The sequence below is a fragment of the Larimichthys crocea genome, chromosome XIII (genome assembly GCF_000972845.2).
Source record: "Larimichthys crocea isolate SSNF chromosome XIII, L_crocea_2.0, whole genome shotgun sequence".
NCBI lineage: Eukaryota > Metazoa > Chordata > Actinopteri > Sciaenidae > Larimichthys > Larimichthys crocea.
This window is the reverse complement of record NC_040023.1, coordinates 29,638,857-29,659,546: the sequence shown is the minus strand read 5'-3', so window position 1 is coordinate 29,659,546 and position 20,690 is coordinate 29,638,857. Positions and strand designations below refer to the sequence as shown.

The following is a 20,690-nucleotide window of genomic DNA, read 5'->3' as shown; positions in this document are numbered from 1 at the left end:
TCTTCTCCGTCACACTGTCTCCCCCTGTCTGTCCCTTTGGCTCGTCACAGCAGCGGGCCTGCTCACCGGGCTATATACTCCTAATAGGCTGCCATGGAGAGGGGAGCTGCAGCAATACAGGCTGTAATCTAAAGTCTCAGTGCTGAACGCCAGAGGATGCCCATTTTGTTTGTCTGCTGGTTGTTATGTTGGATGGGTAAGAGGTGACAACAGGCAAACCATAGAGCTTGGAGATTCAGAGAGGAGAAGTTGCTCCCAAAACACTGAAAAACTACCAAACAACAAATCAACACACTTCATCAGAGCTGGCACGTCATTTTCATCTGAGCTGATTGACATTTTTGACTAATTAAAACATAATAATATACAAAGCAGATCTTAGGGCAGAAAGGGTTATGTGTTTTTAACTTTTTCTTTGAAGTTTGTCTCTTCTGAAGGTCATATAGACTTTTTTTTTCCTTTTATTACCCAACACATCATTTAACATCATTTTTGATTAAGTACCACGCTCATATGCATATAGACCGCCTATTACAGGTATTTTACCAAGTCAACAAAAGAATCAGGACTTGACACGCCTGTTGACAAAAAAAAATGACAAAATGCGATTACACAGTCTCTGGATTAAAAGGTGTGCGTGTGCGTAAAGGCGCGACACGCATGTTGTGTATAGGCCCACAGGTAGGGGCAAAGTCTATAGGATGGAGAGAGAGAGAGAGAGAGAGAGAGAGAGAGAGAGAGAGAGAGAGAGAGGGGGGGGGCGGGAGGGAGACTCCCGACCCCCTCCTTCAAACATACACACCGAGAACTGGCTCCGGCTCCGGCTTCGCTGGAGTGGAGAACCATAAATCTTCATATAGCGGCTGTTTTGATTAATGCAGCCGAGTCGAGCTAGGGGGCTGGACCTATCCCATTACGGCCTAATGGAAGATGGAGCGGCGCTGTCTCCACCACTAGGCCCCTGTCATTTGTTCCACTTTGCAGTCCATTTGGCCGAGAGACTACAAGCCACTCCATCAAAAATATTTTCAGAGTTAATTTCCGCCCGCTTAATTCGCCTTGATTCGGATTGCGTATCGAATGGCAGGATCGATTTTCGCCTGGCGTCTAAATTAAATAAAAGAGAGGGGGGTATACTTTAAGTCTGCGTTTTCTTTCTTTTCTCTTTTCCATTCCATTCTTCCACCTCTTTTCCAGACATCCTTTACCGTGGGCCAGCTCATTCTTTTTTTGCGATGCATCTCATTTCCTCCTTTTTCTCAGATTTTGATAGACCCATGTTTGCAGTGGAGGAGGAGGAGGAGGAGGCACACAAATCTGATTGTAGTTACAGATGAAGGGGAAACCTATTGAAAGAGGAGCTCGGGTGGATGGATTTATGGATTTGTCATAAATTACAAACAGACACATAAAGACTTGGACATGAGGGAAACACCTTTTGTGACAGGTGGGGTTAGGTTAGAAAGAAAGTAAAGAAAGAAAAAGAAGACAAAGATCTCATATCCTCACATGACAGCTCCACAACGCGTAGATCCTGGAGAATAAATTTGGAAAACATGGAGTGAAGAAGAATTGGACAGGCCTACACGGGAAAAGTGGGGTAAATTAGGGGCATCGGGGTATTGAGGGGGTGAAAAATAATAGGGGGGAAAAGTACCAAAAAAGAAATGAAAAGAGGCAAAAAGCACAGTGACAAATTGGTCGAGTGTGTCGCGAATTCCCTTTTAGATTTAAAGCCGCGTGTAGCCTATCGTCATATCTTTCCAGAGTAATTTATTTTCTCATTTCTCTCTCTCTCCCTCTCTCTCCCCTCACTACCCCTCTCTCTCTCTCTGTGAATTTATCTGGTAGTCACGTGGACAGAGGAGGGGGGAAAAAGTCAATAAAAGTCTCTGGCGACAACTGTTTCCCCCGTCGGTCTCTTGTCTCCTTCTTGCATTATCTCTCCTGCTTTACTTTCTATTTGTTTATGCGCCGAAGCTGCTTTGCTCCTCCCCATTTCCTCCTCCATCCGCCGTGTTTCCTATTTCGGATCCTCTCTCATATCATAGGACTACAAGCTATACCTACTCCTCTCCAGAGAGGCCTATTGATTTTATTCTCCCACTAACAGCGAGCCCCACGCTTTGAAATTACAAAATCAGGAAGCTGTAGGATCCATCTCTTGTATCCAGCTCAGAAATGCTTCGATAAGCGTCTGAAAAGTTCTCAGAGGCTTACAAGTTGGAGATGAAGGCCGGTGAGCTTTGGCCCGCAGACATGAAGCCACTTGTAGATTGCTCAAATCAACAGAGGAATTAAATCTGAATCAATTTGATTTGATTACACACACACTCAGTCCATCTACAGCCTGAACAGACATGTGAAGACAATGAAGAGAGGAAGGAATTAAGAATATGTTTGGAAGACTTGCTCCACTCTCAGCAATTCCTCATCAATTCAAAACCTCGCATGATCTAGCCTTCACAATCAGGCAGATGCTGACCTGAATATACATTAATCCAAAACATGGAAATCAATGGCTAGATTTTGATCTAATTCTCACTAAGCTAACATTCAGAAATGGTGTAATGCAACCTTTAAGACCACAAAAAGTTGTGGTCTGAAGCTACAGTACATCACAGTAGTACAATGACCAAAATACTAGTTGATATACTCTCATACAGTGGTGGGAGAAGTATTCAATCGCTTTAGGAAAACAAACACAACTAGTACACCATTAGAAGTCTTTCAAACATTTGCCTGAGTAATAGTGCATTATGGAAGTATCAAAGGTAAAAATACTCATTATGCAGGCTGACTGACTCAAATACACCAATACAATAACTGATACTGATAATACCTCCGGCAATTGCAAAACTGTAAGGAAGACATTAAAGACTAACTTTCTAGATTAACCAGTTTATGTTGCCACAAGAAACAGATGTTTAAAGAGCTTCTATTGTTTGTATTTTTACAAAATAATTTAATAGTGCCAAGCAAAAACCTGCATGCATACTTTAATACTGATGCACAAATATATAAGCAGCTTTTTGATGTTGTACCTGGTATAAGTGGAGTTAATCAGAGCTATATCATGACAAAGCTTGGCTGATATATCAGTAGATACCTAATTGTAGATTCATATCAGTGAATATGATATACAGTATATACTGACTGAAATTGTGGTAAGAAATATGCTATGATATGCTAGAGGTCATTTAGGTCATAAATGTCATAAATTAGGACTCTAGATTAAAAATATATATATATGAAAGTACCCTACAATTGTACTTGAGAAAATGGTCCACCTTGTAATAATGGCGTACTGCTAAACTCTGACATATTTCCATACAGACATGTGAGGCAACAACTTAGGCACTATGTACAGCAGCTTGCGGCTTATGCTACTGTTGAGCTGAAGGGGCTGATCAAATTGAAGGGTCTCTGTGCTCTGGGTATCCTTGGGGGGTTTACACTTCCACTGCAAACAGGACTGATGGCCAACCCACCCAGCAATATGACTTGTTCACTCAGCCCCTCCAATATCAGTGTCTCTATTTCAGTCGCCACATCTGTTATTGTCTGATTCTTAAGAAAAAAGTGGCTGAGCAGAGGATAATGAAATCAAAGCCCAACACACACAGTCAAGAAGCCCCTGGTAAGAAACACACTGTGTCAATATTAATCTCTCTGACAGAAAGTCGAAATATGGCATCTGTCACACATCATCTTCCCTCTCTCCTGTCTTTGTGCCGAGTGGAAAAAGATGGAGAGGACGTGGTTTTGGTGGGAGTGAAGAGGGGGAAGTTTTTGGAAATTGAGGACATGGACCGGAAAGAGCAAAGGACTCTGGGATTTTCAAGATATATTTTGTTTGTATATTTTGTTGTTTTTGTCTCATCGCATTTGGTGTGGCATGAATTTGAAACAATCAAATCTTTAGTAAAATAAAAGTAAATCTGAAGGACATGAGTGAGTGATGGCATGCCAAGGGCACTTCAAACAACAACAGAGCGACACTGACTACAGATTAGTATTTCAGCATATATCCAAACTAGAATAACACTATGTCATAGCTCAAAGACTATGAGTTTTAATGTCAAGCTTTGTGACTGATCTCTTTGACTAAGATTCAAAAAAGGCAAATTGATTTGCTTGCCACTGGGGTTAGCTAATAATCAATACACAGTAACTACTGTATGTATCTCAGTAATCAAATACATCTTGTGCATTGCTGCCGGCTGTTGCTTCAGTTTTGACACTACCACTGGGAGACACCAAAGACAGAACCTACAAACAGGCTTTAAACTGATCTGCTCCTTGGTTGAAATCCAGAAAACATTAAAACAATGGGGCTCACACAACAGACAAAAAATGATTTTGTTTGATTTTATTGCAGAGGATATGCCTTTTATATCATAAGGGAATCTGGTGCATTTGGCAGAAACTAGTAATCAGAATAAACTCTACAGTGTTTTCCTTATACTCACACTTAAATACATATAATAATAATGGATCAGTCCGGCATACTAGAATATACTTCTATCATCAACAAATGAAAAGACTGACAATGAACTTATCTTGGCTAAAGCTTGGTATAGTTTGCTTCTCTGTATAGAACTCTATTGTCGTACAAAACTATTAAATGGATTGAGTCAATTCGAATCAAGCTGAAAAATACTCACCTCATGCCTAACTAGCATATAAAATTCTAACATGCATGGAAACAACAGAGTTTGCTGTAATGCAACATGACCTCCAGATCCAAACACATATGCTGTAGAGTGCATATACAAGGTCAATGTGTGAAAAGCAACAAGTCCGAGTAAGACATGAGCCTCCTGACTATAGGGCAGCAAAACTAATGTTGCTCTCTTTAACAAGACGCTTAAAGGCATACGATCTCTTGGTGATGAGATATAAAATGTCCTCTGATATTTCATCAGTTTTCCCATGCTTGAGGATTTTCCTCGTCATGCACATCCGTTATCTTCTATCCATCCCTTAATCATCCAGGACTCTCCCCCTTTTCAGCCTGTTATCTGCTCCCACTCATTTCACCCAGAACACTTTCCTTTCTTTCATCCTCTTTCCATCTGCTTCCTATTCTTCCCACCTCTCTTCTTCCTCCTCTTCCTCCCTGCCTCTCTCTCTGTCTTTTGGACATTTCTCTTAGTCCTTTCTATATCCATCCACCCTGCCTCTCCACCCCCTTTCCCCCTCCCTCTTTCCCCTGTGATGAATGAGTCTGTCTGCTGGGTGCAGTTCATATTTACTGAGCAGGGGAGCGCACACTGTCAGTCTCTCTCGCCCTCCACATCTCTATCCCTCCACTAAAGAGACAGGGAGAGCAAGAGGTTACAGTGGGATGAGAGGAGGAGGGAGGCCGTGGTCAAGAGATCCACTCCAAGAGTCACCACGATAGCAGCTGGTTTGGTGAAGAACACATTAGTCTTGGCCAGCATAGTTTATATAGTGCTAGCATTAGAGGTGGATGAGGGAGAGAGAAATCTTCCTTACCTCTTGACCAACCTGTCAATGTGGTGATACTAATAGGGAATAAACAGCGTCTTTCCATCCCTTTGTGTGCAACTCGGCAGCCCACTCTCAGCACTCAATGTAACACAATTTAATGGCGTTTTCTCTCTCTTTCCTTTGTGTGAGCCATGCTTTTAGGCACATTTGGACTTGAGAGGGAGAGAATGTAAGAGCCGCTACCAGCTGCAGCTTACCAAAGGCCCACAAAATACCCGGTTTCATCTACGCCCACACACACCAGTGTGTTGCGGGGAGTCAAACGGTGTGTTTTGACCCGTGTGTTGACCCTTTCATGAATAAGAGGAGTGGATGTGGGCCTGCCGGAGCCCAAAGGGACAGGCCAAGAGCCGCTGCAAAGCCCTGCAGAGCCACCATCTCTTCCCACACACTGACCTCCGAGGCCAGCCAACACCAAAACCACCGTAGCGTGACGACACCAGTGACACCCAGCGCCAACGCACACAATGTGTTCCTCTGCCAAATTGACAAAATATAGACAGTAAATACAAGGAAAATTGGATAGCTCAAGTTACATCACAAAAAGAAAATCCCCTCAACTGGACTTTTATAAGATTCAATACGGGGTAATTTAATTCTCAGACTGCAACCTAAAACACTACCAACTGTCTGTCAAAGGGGCCAGATTGAAAATGTTTTTGCCATTTGTTTTTGGGACAGGGAAGGCTAAATAAATGTAGGTTTTTATGTCTTGATTTGTGGATGATTTGCAGTAGACTCTCATCCTTCGTAGTGTATCTATATCTGCACTGATTAAACATAATGTCACTGCAAACATTCATATCATGTAGCTGTCAGAATCTAAGGAGGAGAGTGAAAGAGAATGAGGGGAAAATAGGAGAGGAGGGGAAAAAGAGTGGAATGCTGAAAAGAGGAAAGGGAAGCATCATGCCATAATCATCTGAATATTAGGGAAAATTGGACACAGAAATCTTTCCCATATCCAATTTTCAGCCTTTACTGAGGAGCAGAGAAAAGCCTGAATGCATCAAATGTGGAAACAATGACCAGTATCAAAACGGATGAAACAAATGTAGGCCCCTCCGGATAAATCACTGCTGTAAAATATCCTTTAGGAGGTTCTAAAAGATAGCGTCAGCAGACAAATGACAGGGTCAGAGGTCTTAGACAGGGAGCACTATCAGCTGCAACAACACTGTTTATGATGGAGGAGGAGGTATGATGTTACTTTACAATAGGGCATAAAAATAATATTTTCTATATGCAATACTGACCACAGGCTTATTCCACATCATAGTCCTAACAAATTGCCCAAACTTCTGAGTGGGAGACATTGCCTGAGCTCGCCTATTCCCTGAAGCATCCTTTCCACAGCTATCCATTTCCCCCTGGTGCCTCAAGAGAGGAACTACTGCTGTTTCACTGCGGCCTTTCAGGGAGAATTCATCGTCCGACACTCTAAAGCTGATGTAGGCCTCAAACTGTGATGTATCCGGCTATCACCTACCAGACGATGAGATATATACAAACACACACTGTACAGAAAGCGTAAACAGTAACACCTTTATTTGTCAGGATGCATTCTCTGCCGCCCTGTGTTTGTGTGCTGCAGCGTCCCCCCTCTCTCCTCATCCCTGGATCATATTTGTCCATCTGCCTGCCACGCCGATGGAACATTCCAAAAACGGCTGCTGTGCAATCTATCTCAATTTTCCAAATCTATTAACTTTCTTTGTGTGGCCTGCCTCTCCTCGAGCCCGATCTTTAAAAACCGTGGTTGTTCAACAATTATGATAACTGCAACTGGGGGAATTAGAGAATCCACCCATTCATCTCTCTGCCCCTCCTCCGCACAGACATGACGCGGCTAAATGAAAAATGGACACGCTTTAAGAAGTATTGATTCCAGCTTTAAACAAAGGTACAGTCAATATTATTTACTACTAAATATATCTTTGTTATCTGTGCTGGAGTCGTAGTTACTGCTCTGTCCTCGTAATTGCGGACATAAAAATAATAGACCAATTCCCACTGAATTGACCGAGACAGGTTTGGTTGTGGCCCTTGTCCTAGTGATGCATATCCTGGATGTAAATGAATGTGTGAGCAAGGTTTTCCTCTGATGACTGCCCTACTAGAGGCAGATATACTGTATACTCTGATCCAAACAGGAAATAACCAGATCGAGATAAAAAACAACACAACACAATGTATTTCAAAGGTAATCTGAAACACAAAAAAGGCGATTTATCTTCTTTCTGATTGTTTTTTATTTAATTTATTTAATTGTTTGAATGAGTTTCTTTTGAGATATTTCCTAAGTCCCCCTGGAATTTTGTTTCTCAAGCGAAAAAGTAGTTGTTGTTTTTTAAATAGCATATTATTTTTTGTGTGCCACTTAGCCAAGGCAGATTTCTTCCTGGCAAAATAGGCTTTTGAGTTTCTTATGCTAGTCTGTTGTTCATCTATTTGTAGACAAACTCATGTATCACTCAATAAGTACATTCAATATCATTTATTGGCAAAATTCAGAATACAATTTTCCAAACCTAAAAGGTCAAAGTATCATGATATAAAACTTGCTTTAACTGACAGTGAATAAAAGCATTTTTCAACTAATCTAAATGAACAGTTTTGCATACATGCTGTATCATGCTGTGTAAACAGTAAGCATTAAAATGGAAATACTCTTTCACATCTCACACTCATGATATGGCTGTGACTGCAAGGGTTCCTATGTTTACACAGTGTACTGCTGTCTGCAAAGGACTTTCCATACTATTTACAGATAGAAACATGTGCTTCAAAGAGCCGGTAAGGTTTATCAATATTTTTACCACACTCCTGACAATTTACACCTTCTACATGGGATTTTGGTGTTGCATATTTAAGATATTAAGAAATCTCATTTTGGTTTTCTGGCCGACACATTGGCAGTGCCCCTTTGCACAGGACTATGGAAACTCTTTTACAGTCCGAGCAATCGCTGCTTTAAAGATAATGACCCCTGACACGGATCTTAGGTAATTCAGATAATCAAAGCTGAGTGCACGAACTGGGCATGTGTGGAGTTTCATAGATGGATTAGAAGGATGTGCCTGTTTCTTATGAACTGTGAGCTCCATCAACATCCGGACAGTAGCACTGCACTGAGGACAGATATCTAGAGGACACTTGTCTAACTATACCATAGTGCTAATCACAGTGATGATACTTGACATGCTGCTGCAGGAAGCCAGACTCTGTAAAGGAGACAGCGTAGTGTGGAGAAGGGAGAAAAAAAGAAGAGTCTCCTGCAGAGACAAAACTGGAGAGAGAGAAAGAGTGTACCAATTAATCTCTTGGTATTTAGTGGACTTGACAGAATTTCAAAGGCATGTAATAATTTATGGTAAAAGACCAGGTAGAGAACACATCCATCATCCACACACACACACACACACACACACACACACACATACACATACACATACACATACACATACACACAGCATTTTATCCATGTTTTGCCGGTCTCTTTTAGTTTCATTGTAATTCTTTGCACAGTAGACATGCAATTGCATTGGAATATTATTTAATTCTTAGGTATACTGCATGTTCTTACTGTTTCATATTACTATGCATATTGATATGTCTGTCAAAACTCAAGTCAGTGACTTGTTAATGCAAATGGCAGCATGTCAGTACAACACACCTCAACCCAAGTGACAAGGGACTTTTGTGAAAGGTATTGATGGTGACCAACGGTTTGTACAAATTCTCTCTGATTTCACTTAAGGTCAGCAGCAGGCTACTGTATGTGCCTTGTAGCCATGACAGAGCATATCTGAAAATGAGTTTAGTTATGCAAAGGCTGATTATTTACTACACCAGCAAATTAAGTGAAAAAAAAAGAAAAGAAAAAGCAAAACTGCTTATTTACCTGCCAGAATTTGGCCTTTTATTAACTCAGAATAATCTATGAAAATTGCTTCCTCAAAACAAATCAGAGCAGCCGGAGCACAAAATTAATTCTAAAGAGTAAAAAGTAATGTTAAAAAAATCTGCTAGCTGCACTGAGGATAAGTAAAGGATTAGATGTCTGGTGGCTTACTTTGTGTTGCTTTCCACTGCCTCATCTTGTGGTGTCTCCTCACAGTGTCCAGTTAAGCGTGGCTCCATCTCTCCCTTAACAAATGCCTCCAGGCCTTCAAATTCCCAATTCCCAAACTTTGTTACATGGCAGATTTCATGTGTCTCAGGGTCTGCTGGCTCCTCTTTGACTTATTTACAGTTAACATCATTCCAGCTCATGCTCTCCTGTTCATTTTTTCAGCCCTTCTCTACTGTGTGCAGTGCAGTTTTCAGGGCTTACATGTCCTGTTTTTGCAGACCGGATCATGCTAATAAAGGTCTACCCTTCATTGAGCTGTAAGGTATTCTTTTTGGGTCACACGTGTCCCCATTTGGCAAACGGCATTAGTTCTTTTTTTGTTTTTAATGGGGTGTATGCACTCTCCTTTTGCAGATCTGATCATGTAGCTTATAACTGTTCTTAATTGGGCTTTAATACAATAAAAAAACATTTCCTGTAGAATAATGCATTCATTTTCATGCATCCTCTTATCTTTTTGATAGTTTCACTTGTGGGCCAGTCAATTTCTTTAGTTTGTACAGTTTGGTTTGTGGGCTGACCAGAACAGATTACTATTTCCACTGTCCAAAGATAGTTGTTCCTCATCCCCTGCTTTTTTAGAGAAATCTGGTCCCCCCTTTCTAATGAGTGGATCTTCATCTTACCTATCAGGAGATCTCTCCTCCGTGTGTGCAGTCTTTTGAGGACACTGAAGTCCCATCTTGGTAGACTGGGTCATCTTTGCTGCCTTCATCTTCTGTGTAGAGGAAATTTTCTATAGATAGAGAAATCAGAAGCTAATGCAAGCTAACCAAAATGCCACTATGCAAATAAAAAAAATAAAGTAATTTGTGATTTTTCATGTATTTTACACTGTATTATAAGCCATTTCAGTTAGAACATCAATTTAGCAGCACTGAGACGTCATATTATCTGTCATGTCATAGGTAAATATTTACATTGCGCGGAAATGTTTGACAAAATGTATGTGTAAACACACTGAGGCTGTTGTTGTGCATCTTATCAGAGGATAACAGAGATTTAAACAAATGTTTGGGAATAGGAATCACTGCTATGTCCTCACTCCATCCAAAATGCCACTAGAGGTCTCTATAACTGAGGTTTTATCTTATCCTGCTGATCATGGGAATGTTTCTACGAGCTAAAACGTTACCATGCCTGCAGATACAAAGGCCACTTTCCCATAAGTGTGAACTAAGTGTCATTAAAATGCGTCACGTCCCCTCAATGTATTTTAAATACAGAGAGAACGTTGTATTGATTATATGACAAACTGAAGAGGTCAATTCACAGTAGACAGCATGACCACAGACAGAGATACTTTACGCTTGTTTGACAACAACATCAACACAGGTGTTTCCAATGACACTAGATAAGGTCACATTCCATTTATTGTAGCAGAGCCTTTTTCAGTGAGCAGCATACAGCACCCTGACTCTGTTTGACCTGAATGGAATGAAGCCTTATTTAAAACAATTGGAAACACCTGTGTCTGTCATGTTAAAATGGCTGCTGTGAACCATTGTTCATGAAATTACTTGTAATGCTGAGAGCAACTAAAAAGAGTAGACAAACGCCTTGTAAGTGTGTACACATACTTTGTCAATAAAACCGATTTAAATGACATTAATGATAGACATTTAAATAAATGTAAGAGCAGTGGGTTGGCTGCTGAGAAGACCTCATTTTAAGTTAAGTAATGTTGTGTAAAAGAGGAAAACATATTTGAAATGTTGTTCATGTAAAGTGACGGAGAGACTGTAAGCTGTAAAACAACAACAACAACAAAAAAAAAACAACAACTTATCTACTATAACAATTGTAGAAGGGTATAAAAAATGTAACTTACTTGCGAAATATGTATTTTTATTTCTTGACTCGGGTACGTCGGGCGAAGTTAAAGCTGACGTACCTTAAACTTTTAAACCGAATTTAAATTTTTCAACGGTTAAACTTTCTTCAACGGTTCTAACGGCTGAACGTTGGTTAACGTTAGCTTGTGCACTCTTATCAGCTCCGGTGTGAGCTTTATTTCAGTGAAGTTACCGACAGTTAACAGCTATGTGTGGTCCAGACATTTATTTATTGACAGATTATAACGGTTTAAACGTCCCCCAACACAAAACTCATTAATTTTCAGAGAAAAACCTCGTTTAACTTTCTAACTTCTAACTTTCACCTGCAGGCGCTCTCTGATCCGCCCCGCCGGGAGACACCGTCCAGCACATTCAACAAACAGAGCAGCGTGGAAACGTTCGTATTTTATTTATTTACTTTTTAATTTTATCTTATATTTAGACTTTATTTTATTTCTTAATTATCTTATTGGCTTTATTATTTATTTATAATTTGAATGTATATTATTTTATTCTTAATTTCTATATGTTTAGCTTTTATCTTTAGCTCTAACCTCAGCGATTTCAATGTTTACATATAGTCTGTTCTTGAAGAAAAAGAAAAAACAGGCTTCCTGTTGGACAATATAACAGTTTCTGGTCCTTTGAAAGAATATAAAACATGCAATGATCATCTCCTGACCCCAAAGTTAATAATCTGTACGTTTACCCAGTTAATTATATGAAAGACAGTGAACCAATTAAATGCAGAATAAGCAGTCTAGCCAAATTCATAGCTGGAAGACCAACAAAACTCCACTTGATGTCACTTTGTCCTGTTATATTTTGTCCATTTGTTTACTATAGTGTTAAATCTGTCATTCTTAGGATTTTTTATACAAGTTTTCGGTGAAATATAACCATCCTTATTGTGGGAACACGCTTAACACAGTAACATCACACACAGTGTTCATGCATTCATCAAATAATTTATTACATTTTTATTAGTTTGACTCACAGGAAGTAGACTGTTGGTATAAGCCTGCCACTGAGTCTTCCTACCTACCTTCCTCCCTTCCTTCCTGGATTAATATACTTGTATTAATCCAAATCTTTAGTAGTTTGTGTACCTAAACCTAACCAAACTGTAGTAGGCACATCCTATAATACCATGTACCATGAATGTATTATAGAAAAGATGGCACCCATTTAATTCAATTTAAGGAGAATGCCTGCCTGGTGCGTACAGCAAAAACATTTTCTAGCTTCCAGGTTTACCAATAAATATGTGTAGTAGTGTTTATTCCCACTATCAAAAATTAATGATAATGATGACTTAATTTGAAATTCAAGGTGTTCTATCAGTTTTACAGACGTCTCTTTTATAATGATGGTCAATGGAGAAAATGTTTTTTTGGGCCATTGGGGATTTTTTTTTCTGCAACATTGCGAGTGGCCAAAGAGGAAAAACTTGAAGCACGGCTGAGTCAAGGTCTTTTTATGCATCCATGACCTGCAGGCAGACCTACTTGATTACAGTCAGCAATCTCCTGTTGCCATTTTCAAAGTCCCTGTTTCTATGTGACACGTCATCGCAAGATCGACCTCCAAGTTAGCAGCCTACAAATTGAAATGATAAGTCACCCCAACCTGGTCGGTAACAGTATGAATGTTAAGAAGTTAGCAGCTGTAGCATTTTCTTTTTTGGGATTTAGCCATTTGTGCAAACGTCTCTAGATACCTGTGATTGGTTTGAAGAATTAAACAAAAAAGCTAGAGCGTCCCCCCCCCTTAGTGTGTGGAGATTAGTCTGGCTATGCAAGACTACATTTTTACAAATAATACAGCACTGATCTGTGGGGAATAAAACAATCCACTATCTGAATGTCCCACTGAACTACCTCATACCAAGTCCTCAATCTCCATTATAATAGCATCTTGCAAAACCAGTTTAGATCTGACCTGCATAAGATAAGATCTGGGATAATGTGAAAAAAAAAAGAAAAAAGGTCCATGCAATATGTTTTTCTAATAAGTTAGAACAGTCATCTGAGTCAAGAGGGTTACAGAAAGTTCATATAAATAATTATGTACAGATGTAAGTTTGACATTACAACACACATTCATAAAAAATATCTAGTACAGTAGTAGAGTGTTTACAGTTTCTATAATTACAGACTAGCTTATTTACACTTCTCTGAAGAAAGTTCAGCGACATTTAGCCACGTGTCCAGAAAGATGGTGAGAGCGAGCGAACCTGCGGAGGCAGTTGGGGCAGGAATACGGCTTCTCCCCTGTGTGAGTTAACATGTGAGTTTTCAAATGGCCCGACAAGCGAAAGCTTTTTCCACATTCTTGACACGTGTATGGACGCAGGTTAGTGTGACTCCTCCTGTGCTTACCCAGATCACCGGAGGAGGTGTAACGGCGGTGGCAGTCTGGACATTCAAAGGGCTTTTCCCCGGAGTGTATCCTCTTATGCTTCACCAGGTCGCCGGACTGAGTGAAACTCTTGTTGCATTCAGTGCATTTGTAGGGTCTCTCTCCGGTGTGGGTGCGTTGGTGGTTTCGCAGATGTGAAAGGCGAATGAACCTATTGCCACAAACTGTGCAGTGGTAAGGCCTTTCACCGGTGTGTGTCCGCAGGTGTATTTTCAAGGCCCCGAGGTCTCCGATTTTCAGCCCGCAGTCACCGCACTGGTGAGCCTTCTCATTGTTGTGGACTTTGGAGTGAACCCTCAAGTTTCTCTGGGTATTAAAGTTCTTCCCGCACACGTTGCAGTGGAAGGGTTTCTCGCTGGAGTGCGTCCTCAGATGGAGATCCAGACTTGACTTGAATCCAAACTCTTTTCCACATTCAGAGCAAGAATATTCCTTCTTGCCGGAGTGTGTGGTCAAGTGGCACTTGAGGTGGTGTGCTCTTAAGAAGGCCTTCTCGCACACCTGACATTTGAACGGCTTCTCCCCTGTGTGTATTTTCATGTGTTGTCGCCAACCGCTGCGCTCCACGAATCTCCTGCCGCAGTCCTTACAGACGAACGGGCGGTCACCTGTGTGGGTGCGCATATGATCCTCCAAGCTTTGAGGTGTGCATAACTTCTTGCCACATTCTGGACACTGCACACCAGTGTCCAGACAGATTGGCTTGTCCTCAGGTTCTGTGTTATCGGGTTCATGACACAAATGAGGGCCTTGACCCCAGGTAGCTTTGAAACTCTTCCCGCAGTCAGCGCAGCTTAGATGCCCTCCTCTGGTGACCACAGACATGTTGTGCCATCGCTGGCAGTGATTCTTCAAATTCTTCAGGTACTGGAAGCTGCGTGCACACGTTGGACATGGGTGAAGCCTGCGGGGAGGGGCAGAAGGGTGGGCTTGACGTACGTGAATCCTAAGGTGTACTTTGGAGTTAAAGGTGCTGCTGCAGACTGTGCAGGTGTGTTTAGGGATGAGGTTTAGTGTGTGGCTTGAGAGGCATTTTTTCAGTTTGGCAAGATACTGTTTCTGATGGACCCACTTGACATGTTTCTCCAAGAAGTCCAAGTCAGTAAAGGAGACAGTGCAGTGAGGACATGGGAAGAACTCAGACGATGACTCTAAAAAAGAGAAGAAGACACACACAGAAAGAAATGTATAAGTTACAGTAACATATACTCATTTTAAGTAACAAAGTACAGCTATTACCATTATATTATCTAACACTCTATCCTTTAGAAGAAAAGAAGCATGTTTTAAGATAAAATACACCAGCTTTACTCTTACAAAGACTAATACTTTTAGGACACTGGTTCTCAAACTATGGTATAAAATGGTTTAAAATGAACCAATTTAAAAACATATCTAACTATATATAGTTATATATAAACTAAGATATCGCTGCAATGTTATTTAAAATCGGTTTTTGCATTTCCTGAAATATCTTGTTTCAAGATCCTGAATACGTCGTCGCGTTCATTCACATAAAGGCGCACACACATCCGTGATTAGTTATGAACTAGAAATAAGATGTGAGATAGTAGAGTGGAGGTAAAATTAAGGCGCAGTTATGGCTACAAACAGGATTTATGAAGAGAAGTGCGGATCCAAACAAGCTCTGGGTCTTGATCCGGTTCTGACAGTCAACAATAATTCATCTTTTAATAGAAATAAACCCGCCTCCTGCGTGAACCGTCCATAGTTGAACAGGGTCAGCCTACACTGCTGAGTTTTAATGTTTGTCAAAATGGTGATACATGGAGAGCTGAATATTTTCCGAGGTGGTGCATGGTATAAAAAAATTGAGGGGCACTGTTCTAGGAAAAACAAAATGTAGTTCCACAAATGATATATAAATACTGCCCAGCACACTCATGCGTGTGCTTTTTACAGCCTGCGTTGTATTAATGCAACCAAAAGTGATACACAAATACCATCCCAGTCTGTGTTGCATAATCTCCTGCCTCTTACCTATGCAAACCTCCTCCTCCGCCTCCTCTTCGCTGTCTCTCTCCTCTTTGATCCATGACTCTGGCTCCTCTTTGACAGCAGCCTCAGTGAATTCATATTCAGGTTTATGGTCAGAGTCACTCTCCTCCTTTATGTGAACACCTGACCTGGATGCCAGAGTGTCAGGTTTAGTGTCTTCATTGTACTCCTCACTGAAGTCCTGTGAATCCGGTTCCTCCTTGATCTGGATGTTTAAACCATCTGTGTCAATGCAAACATCACGAGAGGCTTCCTCTGATTCAGGTTCAGTCTTCACTGTGTCCACATCTTCTTGTTTCTCTCCCCTCTTGGCTTTGTTTCTTGGAGACTTCTTCTTGGCAGGTTTCATCTTCATGTTGTCAACATGTGTGCTGTGAGCCAGAGAAACACACGATGGAGATGGTGAACACAAAAACAACCACATGCATGTAAACAATAATAAAATCTAATGTCATCCAGCGTTAGCGTCACAGCTACGGCAGCGTTAGCCTAGCAGCAGCGTTAGCACCGTGGCTAATTTACAGCCGTTTTCTCATAGCGCCTGTCCGTGTCACTCGGCTTTTAGCCGCTATAAAGACAACACTCACCTCTGTAGATGACGCGATGCAACCCAAAGCTTGCTTTTAAATATTCAAGCTAACGTTTCCCCAAGTGGCCACATTAGTAATACATGATTAGTGTGTGCAGCGATGATAATAACACAGGAAGAGCACCTTCACTTCCTCTGGCTCCGTCCAACCAGCTGAGACTCAGGATGTTTTTAGGTTACAGCCCACAAAACAATTAAAGTGACAGTCAACAAATAATGTGCAGACTATTTGACTTTTATTTTTATTTTTTATGGCTAAATTAAGATTTTACTTGTTTGGAAATGATTTCATAAAACCTCTCACTCCAAAAGACATCATAGACTGACATAGTGACTCTAATTAGTATTCAATTAGAGACAGGTGCAGACAAATACTGGCCTGCAGCACTGTAGTTTTGTTGCCTGCAACAGGTGACAGAAATTCATGAGTAAATAAGCTCTCGGCTCTTTAAATCAAATCAAATCAGATTTTATTTGTATAGCCCAAAGTCACAAAGTACATCTGCCTCTGAGGGCTTTACAATCTGTACAGGGAGTGACACCCTCTGTCCTTAGAACCTCGGTTTGAGTGAGGAAAAACTTGCCCACAAAAAAACCCTTTAACAGGGAAAAAAGGTGGAAGAAACCTCAGGAAGAGTCGGCCTCTATCTAGGAAGACCCGAATAGACAACAGTAGATGTATAGATATGTCTCAATAGAATCACTTTACTGGCCAGATGTGTGTACTCACACAAGGAATCTGACTCCAGTTCACTGTGCTCTCATTTTTACATACAGGTATAGACATACAGTTTAACAAGGAACATGACAGGTAGGTGTAGACATAAACATAAGAAAAAACAACAACTATATATATATATATTAATAAAACTAATTCATAATTCTGACCAAATTATCACATTTTATGTAAAAATAAAATGTTTATGTTATGGCAGTATCATTTTTTATTAACATCTAAGTAATCGTAGGCGTTTCCAATGATACTAATTTAAGGTCCAGTGTGTAGGATTTAGTGGCACCTAGTGGTAAGGCTGCAGATTGCAACCAAATGAATACTCTCCCACACCTCACCCTCTCCTTCCAAGTATGTAAGAAAAACTCTGGCTCAGCAAAAGATCACATCAAGATCAGTGTTTGGTTTGTTCATTCTGGGCTACTGTATAAATAAGTAGCCCTGTAAAGGGCTTGTTATAAGTCAACGAAAAACATAACGATTCCTATTTTCAGGTGATGATACACTAATGAAAACATACCAATAAATACTGTATTCCATTCCTGCTAATAGATACTCCTAAATCTTACACTGGACCTTTAAGGTTCCATTATTCTGTACATTCATTGCAGAAGAGACTTTCCATTAAGTCAACGTGCACCACAGCAGCACCCTGACTCTGTTTGACCAGAATGGAATGGGACCTTAATTAGTGGTCATTGGTAACACATGTATTTACCTACTATTTCATGTCAAAATAGCTGCTGTGAAAATGGTGTGTTACCTAAAATATATCCATTCATTTTCTGTAACCAATTATCCTTATCTACGGCCAACCCAAGCTGGCATTGGGCAAGAGGCGGGGTACACCCTGGTCAAGTTGCCAGTTCATCACAGGGCACATACAAACAAGCATTCACGTTCATTCACACCTACAGGCAGTTTAGAGCAGGGGTGTCCAAACTGTTCCACAGAGGGCCGGCGTGGCTGCAGGTTTTCCTTCCAACCTTAGAGTGGAGGTAAAATTAAGGCGCAATGTATGGCTACAAACAGGATTTTTGAAGAGAAGTGCAGATCCAAACGAGCTCTGGGTCTTAATCCGTTCTGACAGTCAACAAAATGCATCTTTTAATAGAAATAAACCCGCTTTCCTGCTGAACCGTCCATAGTTGTTGAACAGGGTCAGCCTACACTGCTGAGTTTTAATGTGGTGTCAAAATGGTGATACATGGAGAGCTGAATATTTTCCGAGGTGGTGCGGGGGATAAGAAAATTGAGGGCACTGTTCTAGGAAAAACAAATGCAGTACAAATACAAAATACTGGCCAGCACACCTCATGCTGTGCTTTTTACAGCCGTGCGTTGTATTAATGCAACCAAAAGTGATACACAAATAACATCCCAGTCTGTGTTGCATAATCTCCTGCCTCTTACCTATGCAAACCTCCTCCTCCGCCTCCTCTTCGCTGTTCTCTCCTCGTTGATCCATGACTCTGGCTCCTCTTTGACAGCAGCCTCAGTGAATTCATATTCAGGTTTATGGTCAGAGTCACTCTCCTCCTTTATGTGAACACCTGACCTGGATGCCAGAGTGTCAGGTTTAGTGTCTGATGCGTCTTCATTGTGCTCCTCACTGAAGTCCTGTGAATCCGGTTCCTCCTTGATCTGGATGTTTAAACCATCTGTGTCAATGCAAACATCACGAGAGGCTTCCTCTGATTCAGGTTCAGTCTTCACTGTGTCCACATCTCTTGTTTCTCTCCCTCTTGGCTTTGTTCTTGGAGACTTCTTCTTGGCAGGTTTCATCTTCATGTTGTCAAACATGTGTGCTGTGAGCCAGAGAAACACACGATGGAGATGGTGAACACAAAAACAACCACATCATGTAAACATAATAAAATCTAATGTCATCCAACGTTAGCGTCACAGCTACGGCAGCGTTAGCCAGCTGCAGCGTTAGCACCGTGGCTAATTTACAGCCGTTTTCTCATAGCGCCTGTCCGTGTCACTCGGCTTTTAGCCGCTATAAAAGACAACACTCACCTCTGTTAGATGACGCGATGCAACCAAAGCTTGCTTTCTAATATTCAAGCTAACGTTTCCCCAAGTGGGCCACATTAGTAATACATGATTAGTGTGTGCAGCGATGATATAACACAGGAAGAGCACCTTACTTCCCTGGCTCCGTCCAAACCAGCTGAGATTCAGGATGTTTTCAGGTACAGCCCACAAAACAATTAAAGTGACAGTCAACAAATAATGTCCAGAATATCTGACTTTTATTTTTATTTTTTATGGCTAAATTATGATTTTACTTGTTTGGAAATTATTTCATAAAACCTCTCACCCCAAAAGACATCATAGACTGACATAGTGACTCTAATTAGTATTCAATTAGAGACAGGTGCAGACAAATACTGGCCTGCAGACTGTAGTTTTGTTGCCTGCAACAGGTGACAGAAATTCATGAGTAAATAAGCCTCTGCTTCTTTAAATCAAATCAAATCAGATTTTATTGTATAGCCAAAGTCAGAAAGTACATTTGCCTGGGAGGGCTAACAATCTGTACAGGGAGTGAACCCTCTGTTCTTAGACCCTCGGTTCGAGTGAGGAAAAACTTGCCCACAAAAAACCTTTAACAGGGAAAAAAGTGGAAGAAACCTCAGGTAGAGCCGGGCTCTATCTAGCCGGGGTAGATCTAGATGTATAAATATGTCTCAATAGAATCACTTTACTGGCCAGATGTGTTACTAGACGAGGAATTTGACTCCAGTTCACTGTGCCTCATTTGTACATACGGGTAGAGACATACAGTTTAACAAGGAACATGACAGGTAGGTGTAGACATAAACATAAGAAAAACAACACATATATATATATAATTAAAAAACTAATTCATAATTCTGACCAAATATCACATTTTATGTAAAAATAAAATGTTTATGTTATGGCAGTATCATTTTTTATTAACATTAAGTAATCGTAGGCGTTTCCAAGATACTAATTTAAGGTCCAGTGTGTAGGATTTAGTGGCACCTAGTGGTAAGGCTGCAGATTGCAACCAAATGAATACTCTCCCACACCTCACCCTCTCCTTCCAAGTATGTAAGAAAAACTCTGGCTCAGCAAAAGATCACATCAAGACAGTGTTTGGTTTGTTTATTCGGGGTACTGTATAATAAGTAGGCCGTAAAGGGCTTGTTTATAAGTCAACAAAAAACATAACTTCTTATTTTCAGGTGATGGTACACTAATGAAAACATACCAAAAATACTGTATTCCATTCCTGCAAAGATACTCCAAATCTTACACTGGACCTAAGGTTCCATATTCTGTACATTATTGCAGAAAGACTTTCCATTGAGTCACGTGCACCACAGCAGCACCCTGACTCTGTTTGACCAGAATGGAATGGGACCTTAATTACTGGTCATTGGTAACACATGTATTTACCTACTA

At 40.7% G+C, this 20,690-nt stretch overlaps 2 protein-coding genes and 1 long non-coding RNA gene across 9 annotated transcripts in view; all 3 read right to left on the bottom strand.

Annotated features, from left to right (window-relative positions):
- erfl1 (Ets2 repressor factor like 1) overlaps positions 1-11,898 on the bottom strand; it is an 86,331-nt gene extending 74,433 nt beyond the window's left edge. For 3 of the 6 annotated variants that reach the window (XM_027287364.1, XM_027287366.1, XM_027287367.1), the window contains exons 1-2: positions 11,814-11,892; positions 10,279-10,388 (exon numbers count right to left, since the gene is read on the bottom strand). In XM_027287364.1, the coding sequence (XP_027143165.1) occupies positions 10,279-10,367 (89 nt within the window). In that variant the 5' untranslated portion in view covers positions 10,368-10,388; positions 11,814-11,892. Of the gene's footprint in view, positions 1-10,278; positions 10,389-11,483; positions 11,667-11,813 lie in introns of those variants that run through there. The other 3 variants (XM_027287368.1, XM_027287369.1, XM_027287365.1) reach the window with 2 other exon arrangements.
- LOC113747485 (uncharacterized) lies at positions 8,003-9,979 on the bottom strand. Its single transcript, XR_003463655.1, has 2 exons — positions 9,593-9,979; positions 8,003-8,806 (listed from the first exon to the last, which is right to left on the bottom strand). It is a non-coding gene; the product is annotated as an uncharacterized LOC113747485 (long non-coding RNA).
- Positions 11,899-12,438: 540 nt separating the features above from the next.
- LOC104927332 (zinc finger protein 501) lies at positions 12,439-18,833 on the bottom strand. Of its 2 annotated transcripts, XM_010741380.3 has the most exons (3): positions 16,518-16,669; positions 15,913-16,301; positions 12,439-15,062 (listed from the first exon to the last, which is right to left on the bottom strand). In XM_010741380.3, exons 2-3 carry the CDS (start codon positions 16,283-16,285, stop codon positions 13,678-13,680), a joined length of 1,758 nt encoding a protein of 585 aa, XP_010739682.3. In that variant the 5' UTR covers positions 16,286-16,301; positions 16,518-16,669; the 3' UTR covers positions 12,439-13,677. The 2 variants fall into 2 exon arrangements, with proteins under 2 accessions (XP_010739682.3, XP_027143172.1); XM_027287371.1 differs by lacking the exons at positions 15,913-16,301; positions 16,518-16,669 and adding an exon at positions 18,666-18,833.
- Positions 18,834-20,690: the final 1,857 nt, after the last annotated feature.

What these genes read in the sequence shown, in the direction of transcription:
- LOC104927332 (XM_010741380.3), bottom strand. Translation starts at nt 16,285, where the DNA reads ATGAAGATGAAACCTGCCAAGAAGAAGTCTCCAAGAAACAAAGCCAAG. An exon ending in GGAGGAGGAGGTTTGCATAG is followed by an intron (nt 15,063 to 15,912) that starts GTAAGAGGCAGG and finishes TCTCTTTTTTAG; the next exon opens with AGTCATCGTCTGAGTTCTTC.